General features: G+C 34.3%; 1 protein-coding gene across 2 annotated transcripts; it reads left to right on the top strand.

Moving 5' to 3' along the window:
• Window positions 1–5,474: 5,474 nt before the first annotated feature.
• LOC107618755 (nuclease) lies at window positions 5,475–8,994 on the top strand. Of its 2 annotated transcripts, XR_015899149.1 has the most exons (5): window positions 5,475–5,723; window positions 6,513–6,957; window positions 7,037–7,262; window positions 8,274–8,900; window positions 8,941–8,994. XR_015899149.1 is itself a non-coding variant. In XM_016320899.3 (4 exons), exons 2-4 carry the CDS (start codon window positions 6,520–6,522, stop codon window positions 8,792–8,794), a joined length of 1,185 nt encoding a protein of 394 aa, XP_016176385.1. In that variant the 5' UTR covers window positions 5,475–5,723; window positions 6,513–6,519; the 3' UTR covers window positions 8,795–8,994. The 2 variants fall into 2 exon arrangements, 1 of the variants encoding a protein (XP_016176385.1); XM_016320899.3 differs by having other exon boundaries at window positions 8,274–8,994.
• Window positions 8,995–9,854: the final 860 nt, after the last annotated feature.

Here is a 9,854-nt window from a genome sequence, read left to right as displayed (position 1 = left end):
TCCAACTGCTGGGTAGTTTGTAAATTGAACAAATGATATAAATATTTGCCATTTATCAACAACTTCTATTCCCTGTATATTTTTTCCCATAGTTAAACTACATGTGCTGGTAAACTGTCTGTGATGTATTCAAAAGCTGTATTACAGGTGGTAAAATATGAAGGAAAAAATTAAGGCATATATAAACGCAAATTATAAACTGTTACACCCAACGCAGGTCTAATAATACACCCAAGATTGCATAAAATATACACCCAAACTGTCTATGCTGTATTCAAAATGTATGAATTACATGTACTAAAATATGAAGAAAAACATCAAATCAAATATACACCCATAACCTGCGAATTTTTACAGCTTTTGTTCTATATGAATCTATATATGTGTCTATATGTAAATTGTCAATGAACAAAAATACACCCAAAAGAACGGTGCTTTTACACCCATATTCTATAAAACTATACACCCAAAGAGTTATCCCCTGCTGCTGGTACCCTGAACTGATAATTCATAACGTGTCCTTGATATTGGCTGGAATTTGAATGCGCCGCTGATGCAGCATCAAACAGGTTTATCTGAATATAACACTCACACATTAGCTAACCTATTAACGAGAAAAATAAACTCAATCGCCACAAATTTAAAGAACATTACTTTTACCTCGCTTAAAACTTTCGTCTTCTTCTTCTTTGTGCCATTTGCAATCTGTTTCTCCAGCTTTGAACCTAGCCTGTTTTTTGGACGTCCTCTTGTTCGAATCCTTGGCGGCCTTTGAAGCTCGTTAATGGATTCCAAGTTGGTGTCTTCGTGGGATAAAGAAGATGTCCCCTTCCTTTTGGCTTTTAATGCTTCCATCTCGGCCATGACGTTATCGTACGCACGGTGCAGAATTGCAGTCAGCTCCTCCGATTCGGAGGCAAATTCGCAAATATTTTGCGAACGAAAAACCAATTGGTCGAACCTCTTGCTTCTTGGCTCCATTAGTGGCTCGTCGTGGCTGCTCTTGATGTGTGTGTGTCGCCTCTTTACCTTCTTGCTCCATCGTTCCAGTATGTATCTAGGTGACACTTGGCTTACTTGTTCGAAGCTTAACACGCTTAGTGCGTGACGGCACAGTATCCCTCTCAACTCGAATAATAAGCATTCGCATTTTACCTTGGCTGCAACTGAGTCGTAAGTAACCACGAACTTGTTGAATATTGAGCTGGAAACTTGTTCTCCAACTTCGTATACTGAATAGCCTAGAGCGGAATTCTTTAATCTGGTGATGCAATTCGCCTTTCCTCTGAATTGCGCTTGGACTTCCTTAAACTTTGCGTGAGTGTACGCATCTTGAAACTGAGCTTCAATGGAGGATTTGGTTGCACACGGTATGACCGTATGAAAATCTGCAACATCTGATTCTCTCTCTGCTTGCTCCCTGCTTCCGAGGCAATTATCGTATTGTTTGACGAACTGAATAAGTGAGCTGTTCGGGGTGATATACTTGTTAAAAAATGAATGCATGCTCTCGCTCCTTTGTGTGCTTCTCATCCCTGCCCAGAAGTGGTGATCCAGATAGATAGGAACCCATATGTGACGGTCTTCGTACAGATCTGCATAATACACCCAAACACAGACTGTAAATACACCCGAGGGAACATGCAATATACACCTCTGCTGCAGATTTTAAAAAGACATTACCTGAAAGCCACTTGTTGTCCGCAAGACCAAAATTCAGTAGAAAATCATTCCAATTCCTATCGAATGAGTCTTTGTTATGAGAGTTCCAAACAACTTGGCTCATTTCTTGTTCGATATCGGCATGTCCCTTGTACCCGTTTAATTTACTTGGAATCTTCTTCATGATGTGCCAAATACACCAACGGTGAATTGTCGTTGGCATACAGGCCTCTAAAGCCCTTTTCATTGATGCGCACTGATCGGTGAGAAACCCTTTCGGAGCGTTTCCTCCCATGCAACGAAGCTAGCATTGAAATAACCATTTGAATGATTCAATTTCTTCGTTCTTCATCAAAGAGCATCCGAGAAGTGTTGACTGACCGTGGTGATTCACCCCGACAAAAGAACCACAGACCAAATTATCCCTGAAACAAATTACCTTGGTCCAGAATGCAAAATCATTAGTTACACCTAAACAAATGCTTCGCATACACCCAATGAAACAGCCAATATACACCTCTGATGCGGATTCGTAAAAATAAAATAATTTAGCATCATAAACAGGGGCAGTTTGTTACCTGTTTGTATTGTAGGTGGTGTCGAATGAAATGACGTCTCCGAAATACTCAAAGGCGGCTCTGCTTCTTGCATCGGCCCAAAAAGCGAGCTTAATCGATTGATCCTCTTCGAGTTGGAGCTCAAAAAAGAAATTCGGATTCTTCTCTTTCATTCTTAACAAATATTTCCCGAATTCTTTTGCATCTTCTTGTTCGGAAACATTCCGCACTTCCCTCGTAATGTAATTCTTCACGTCCTTTTCGATAAAATTTAACTCGCGATGACCCCCGGCAGCCGCAACAAATGATTGGTATGTTTTGCTTGGTCTGATACCAGCCTCCTCGTTATTCTCTATTGTACGACGAATGGACATGCTTAGTTCCCTGTGCTGTTTGAGCATCTCTACTTTGCTTGGACAGCAGGGGTGTGAATGATCGAGCACAACCTTTGAGATAATCCAAGCACCGACATCCTTCAATGTGTGTATATAAATTCTTGTAGGACAGTTTAAACCGGCTGTAGGATTGGTCTTCTCGGTCGGAGATATTTTAGATTTCCATTTTCCCTCTCTGCTACATGTAATCAGTTGATTCTTAATCTCATTTCCCTTCCTATTTGTGCACCGAACTCTTGTAGAGAAACCTGCAGCCTTGGCGTAGTTCCTGTAAAATTTTCCAGCATCTTCAAGGGTGGTAAAGGTCATTCCAACCTTCAGAACAAGCTCGTCATCAACAACCGAGAGAGGCTGCACAATACACCGTGTCAGAAACTGTGAATACACCCATAGATATGATTCAAATACACCCAATCATGCCTAATATGATACAGCCGAACCGCAACAACTCAACTACACAATGACCTTTAAAGCCATAAACTGTAAATACACAGGCTGCAGAATACACCATGTCAAAAACTAAAAACACACCCAATCATGTCTGATATAACACACCTGAACAACAACAACTCAATTAAAAATAACAAAACCAGTAGTGTAGATACACCCACACTTCTAGCAAAAATACACCCAAAACAAGACCTGATCTACACCCGAGCGTCTGCTATAAATTCTAGGTAATTAATCACAATTAATACATTGAATCGACAGATTCATGTTAACGTGTTAGTTTCACAGTCAATGTTCAGCAATTTTTCAACTACACAATGCTATAAAAATTACTGAAAGAAAATTTATTATGTAAATCAAACCTCAGGAACTTCGTTATATTCAAATTCATAATCCACTTCGCCTGGATTCAGCTGAGAATCTGAGGTGGAATGATCCATTATCTTCAAAACGAGTTCAAACTTTGATTTCAGAAAACAACAAATCAAAATAGAAAACGAAGCTCGAGTTGCAGAGAGAGAAAAAAGTAACGTAAACGAAGAACATACCAGTGAGAAAGGGAGAGGAAAAGAACAATGGAGAAGAATGAGGGAAGACGCGCGAGAAGAAGAACAACCAAATCTCAAAATAACGAAAACGAAGAAGGAAACAAATATTTTAAATTTGGTAGTTAGATATACGCGGGATCTTATATAGCGCGTGTAATCAATGTATGTGGAGCAGCGCGTATTTTCGTTTTATTGTTTAATGAGCTTGTAAAGCATACAAGCCTTAATGGCTTGTATGCAGAGCTTTTCCGTATTAAAAGCAACATAGCTATACAACAAAAAAATTTACTGGGCTTTAGAATTAAAATAAATAATACATGAAAAATAAGTTGAAAATTCATGTACTAAATTCAGACAAAAAAAGATATATTAGAATCTTAAAAAAAATAATATTAAATATATATTATGTATATAATATTAAAATTTAAATAAATTTTGTTTTGTGTAAAACAAAATTATAATATTAAATATAAAAAATACAATAATAAAAAATGTTGTGTTATATAAATTTAATTAATACATATATATAATTTTATTTTATGTAAAACAAAATTATAACATTAAGTATGAAGTGAATGATAAAAGATTTTGTATTATATAAATTTAATTTAAAAAAATATATATACAACGTAAGAAGCAAACAAACATATAATAATTTTATTTTGTGCGAAACAAAATTCATATAAAAAATATTTATATAACTTTTTTATTAACAATTTTTTTATTGAAATATGTTACTTTACTATATTTAAAATTTATTATTTTGTATTAAAAATATATTATTAGTTTTCCTTAAAATAACATTTTCTTTTTTTTGGTTCAAATACTATGACAAAAAAATTTTACGCGATTATTCAATATAAGTTAATAAAAGAAAGAAGTACTCATTTTTTTTTTACCAAAAATAGAAAGACCCAAATCCACAATCTTTTAGGTGAGTATAAAAAGAGTATGCCATTTGAATTATAGCTAGAAAGAAATACTTTTAATTATATATTAAATAGAATAATTATTTATTAGGCTCATTCTTATACAAATAAAAATTTCTCTTAGTTTTATATCTGTAATATTTTATACCAATTAGTTTAAAGTTTAATTATTTTTTGAATAAATTAATAAAAAAGTAATACAAATAATTGTTTAAATATAATTGTATTTTAATTTTTCATTCTATTACGTACACGTTGAGGATAATTTGAAATAAAAGATAATGGACTTGTTGTAACTGCCATGTATTTTGTGTTTGAAGACGGGGTTCACAAAACCGGTTTGTGTTTGGAGTTAGCTAACCAGCAGCGGCGACAGACAGGCTTCTTCCTCTTCTATGCAGCAATTTTTCGGGCTTCAAAGGTTATTCATGGCAGAAGTGGAAAGGAGTGGGTTCAAGAGCGTCAAAATCTGTGGCCAGCCAGAACGATAGTGGAAGCACTACCATCAAACAAAACAGTGAAGATGCTTGAAGACATGCATCGACAATAACAGAGTAATAGAAGAATTCGATCAAGTTTTATGAGTACTTTTGTGGTGTAAAGGTCGTGTTAAAAGAAGAAATTATGTTTTTTTGTCAGTGTTAATTTATTTATTCAGCCCATGAAAAAAAAAGAAAATAATAATAGTAATAAATAAATTTAATTTACCTGATAACTTTTAAAGAGTGCTGCACTCTCTAATTTACCGCACTAGCTTTCGCCGTATTTAATTAATAATAATTTGCACATTTTTTAAAATTTTACATATAAAAAATATATAATTTATATTTATATTTATATAAAATTTATTTATTAAAAATAATTTAATATTTATGTTGATGAGCCAAAAATACTAAAAATTGTTATATATTTATTCAAAATTTAAACATAGTTGGAGTATTTGTTAACGAGATGTAGTGGAGCCGCCGGAACTGCTTCTGCCCTTCTGCTAGTGACGTACAATCAGGTTGATTCTGCCACCGCTGCATTGCCCTGTTCCGCCGTGCTTTCTGTTCCATTCTCCCTTTCTCCGCTGCTGCTACGAGCTATGGCGGTTGTCGATATCGCTGCCGCTGATCACTGAGGACGCTCGCTGCTGCACCGCCAATTTCTACACTTCACTTACGAATTACTCACTTTGAGGTAGGGGATCTTTAATGAAAGTTAGTGCTATTCTCTCAAACTCTAGGTCACGGGACTATGATTTACGAGTTATCATGCTCCTGTATGAATTTGATTGTGCTGAATTGTGATGGGTTGATTATGTTATATGTGATTGAACTATACCTCTAAGAGTTGAAATTAGGTGTACATGTTATTAGATTGGGTAATTACTATTCTGAACATGGATTAAGCTTATTTTAGTACAAGTGATTAATTAAGATTGAGATGGGTTATGTAGTGCTGAAGTTTTGTTTGTGTGACTAAAGAGCTATTTGAATTAGGTAGTCATGGATTAAGGAATAGATTAGTAAATTAAACTAGAAAACTTGTTAATGGGTAATATTAGTATTACTGAGTGCGATTTGAGTGTTTTAGTGAAGACTGAAGAGTATGCTAACCATTTAACATTTGCGTTAAGGGCACATGCTCAATGACCTTAGGGTGCCCATGTTAAGCAAAAAGTTTAAAAATTTATTACCTGAAAATTTTAAACTATAAATTTATTTTTAGAGAGATTAAATTATTAAATTAAGAGTAATGGTTAATGAATACTATTCATTAACATATGCTTTCATGAACAAACTTTTTTGTCTTTTAGTCCTATACATGGAATTGTTTGGCTTTTAGCCTATGTGCATGAATGGAGTGGGGGGAAAGGGGTTAAAAAAGGTATAAACAAAATGAGCCTTTCATTGATTTATATTTTAATGGTAGAACAATTTTTGTTTCCATATTCCATTTTCTAACTCACATCTGTTGATGTCCTAGTTGTTAAATGGATAGTTCTGATGAGGAAAAGGATGGAGTCTCTGGGAATCATGTACCCAAAGATCTGAGTTGCTTGGCATCTAAAGGTGAAAAGTTTGTAGATGCAGTACTTAATGGTCAAAATGAACTTTGTCTAGAGAACTTCCGCATGGATAAGAGTATATTCTACAAGTTGTGTGATATGCTGCAAGCCAAGGGTTTATTACGCCACACAAATCGAATCAAAATTGAGGAGCAACTGGCCATATTTATGTTCATTATTGGACATAATCTGCGGACAAGGGCCGTTCAAGAGTTATTTCGTTATTCTGGAGAAACTATTAGTCGACATTTTAACAACGTCTTGAATGCAATATTGTCAATTTCACTGGATTATTTTCAGCCTCCTGGTTCTGAAGTTCCTCCGAAAATCTTTGAAGATCCTAGATTCTGTCCATATTTTAAAGTAAGATTTCTTGAAATGTGTTTGATGACAACCTTGTTTGGGATTGATTCTATCTCATTGAGTCAATATTGTTTAATAGGATTGTGTGGGAGCAGTTGACAGTATACATGTACCTGTGACAGTTGGTGTGGATGAGCAAGGACCTTTCCGTAATAAGAACGGTTTACTTTCACAGAATATTTTGGCAGCATGCTCATTTGACCTCAAATTCTGTTATGTTTTGGCTGGCTGGGAAGGATCCGCTACGGATTTACAGGTTTTTAACTCCGCAATCACCAGGCAGAATAGGTTGCAGGTTCCTGAAGGTAATTTTAGTCAGTAAAATGGAGTTTTCATTTGCATAGTTGAATTTGTTCACTTCATTTTGAACACTACTTCTAAGATTTTATAGTGATTTTGTTTTTATGATTATGCAGAACTTTTTAACAGGAAAAATAAATGATTATGAATAACTAACCTTTTTGTCTAAAGTTCACAACTTCACATCAGTAATTTTTTGTTTTTTTAAGCCAAATTTTTTTTATCTGTTCCATTATGTCCTAAATTTTTATCAGCATTTCAGCTTGTTAACAAAATTTTATTACGTGTTTCCTGCTTGGCATTTCCACCTTCCACTTAAAAGTGAAGACCGATTATTGAATGGGAAAAAAAAAGTTCTTACTCAGAAGAAGAATTTGCTTGTATGATTCATTATTAGTTGTGAGCTTAGAAAGTGATGCAGCCAACCCCCATCATAAAAATACTAGACATCAATCCTGCAAATTCACTTATCTTTCCTTTTCTCTATAAAACTTTCTGCATATATTGCGGTCAAACTTTTTCAATCTGTTTCACTCCCTCAATAAATCGATTTGGCTCATGTCAGTTTGTCAACTTGCCCGTGCATAAGCTCCTGGAAAGGTTCCAGTCTCTTTAGTTATGACTCTTCCATTGATACAGAGGTGATATTGGAGCTGAGCTTTTAAGTTAACAAAGCCCACCTTGGAGTCATTGACTACTTGTCAGATTTATTGGATTTTTGGTTCTCTATGCAAATGTTTTAGCTAATGTATTTGGTTGAAATTGTAAGAGACTGATAGGGAAGAAATGCATGTCAATGCCACTTTGAGGTCGCTAGTGATTATTGAATTAGTCATTTGGAAAGCGTTGCGCCTTTTCGTTAGATTTAAGACTTGATTGGAACAATCAAGTTAAATTTTTTGTGATCAAAATGAAACTTAGAACTCAATGGATGAATACTCGGTTTTATGTATGACTACTGTACAATTTTATTTCAATTGTTAGATTAGCAGATTAACACACTTTTTATCACACAGGTAAATACTACCTTGTAGATAGCAAGTTTCCAAATGTGGCAGGTTTCATTGCTCCATATTCCAATACTCCATATCACTCCAAGGAATTCCCAAGTGGTTACACCCCGCGGCATGCAGGTGAACTGTTCAATCAACGGCACTCGTTATTGCACAGTATCTCCGATCGAACTTTCGGGGCTTTAAAGGCACGGTTCCCGATATTGATGTCTGCTCCTTCATACCCATTACAAACACAGGTGAAGTTAGTGGTGGCAACAAGTGCATTGCACAATTACATTCGCAGTGAGAAACCGGATGATTGGATTTTCAAAATGTATGGAGAGGGGATGCCATTTTCAATGGAGGAATCGCTACCATCTTTAGAAGAGGAAGTTCTGCCAATGTCACACATTGAGTCGCACACGCATCCGCCGCTAGATTCTACTTTTTATGCAGATGAAATTGCTCTTGCTTCGCAGTTGAGAGACTCAATTGCAACTGAAATCTGGAATGATTATATCCATGGTTTGCCTCCCATGTAGATTTCTTTAATTGAGCCCATTCTTAAACTTAGGTTTTGATATTTTCCTAGGATTTATAGGATAGGATGGATTATAAGATAGATTCGAACTTTGATAGTGTACATCGGTATTTTGTTTTGTTCATAAAAAAAAAAGAAACGTCCTAGTAGATATCATTTATATTTGAAGTGAAACTAAATTATTAAAACTTCAAAGTCCAAGTTTCAAAATCCAAAAATCTCACAAGACAAGTATAACAGTTCCTTCTTTAATAAAGATGATATAGGAAAAGAGATAAAAATCGAACATACGACTTGGAGTTCAAATGAGGTCCATGAGACTTTTAACCACTTACAACAATTTATTCTTTGCTTAGCTTTGATTTAACTTATATTTCTCTAGTTTCACAATATTTATTACTTTGGAAAAATTTAAAATATTTAACTATTCTATAGATATCTATAATTTTATCGAATTTTTAATTAAATTTTTATAATTTTTTTAATTGAGTTTTTAAATTATAAATTTTTTTTCAATTTAATCTTTATGGTGACAAAAACATTTGAAATAATACAATATTCTGTCAAAAAAATGAATATTTTCACCATTAGGGTTGGAGATTTAATTAAGAACATCTCCATATTTTTAAAATTTCAAAATAGTCCTTGTCATTATGTCCCCACTCACCTTTTGCTCTAAGTTCTTCCCCGCTCACCCTTGTCAAATAAGACCTACATTTTAAAACAAAACAAAAAAAGTAATATAAAAAAAAGTGGCTTTAAGCCACCGTAGGGTAGAGTTTTTTTTGAGATATTGAGATGAAGACTGTGAGACTGGAACTCAGTAAGTCAGTATCATATTTATTGACTTAGAGATTGGTATTAAAATTTTAATCTATGTCTCTAAAATTTTAGTATTTTAGTACCTCCAAAAATTAGGGACACATGGAACTGAAATTTTTGAGAACAGAAACTGAAATTTTAATAACATTTTATACCTAAAATACTCTCATTTCAATTAATTAATTCCAACGTTATTCTTTGTGCAAATTAAATTAGAGCTTTATTCTTATTTTAGTCTT

This window comes from Arachis ipaensis, chromosome B9 (assembly GCF_059453495.1).
Source record: "Arachis ipaensis isolate K30076 ecotype BB chromosome B9, ASM5945349v1, whole genome shotgun sequence".
Lineage (NCBI taxonomy): Eukaryota > Viridiplantae > Streptophyta > Magnoliopsida > Fabales > Fabaceae > Arachis > Arachis ipaensis.
Note: the sequence above shows the minus strand (reverse complement) of the source record. Positions and strands in the feature narration are given on the sequence as shown.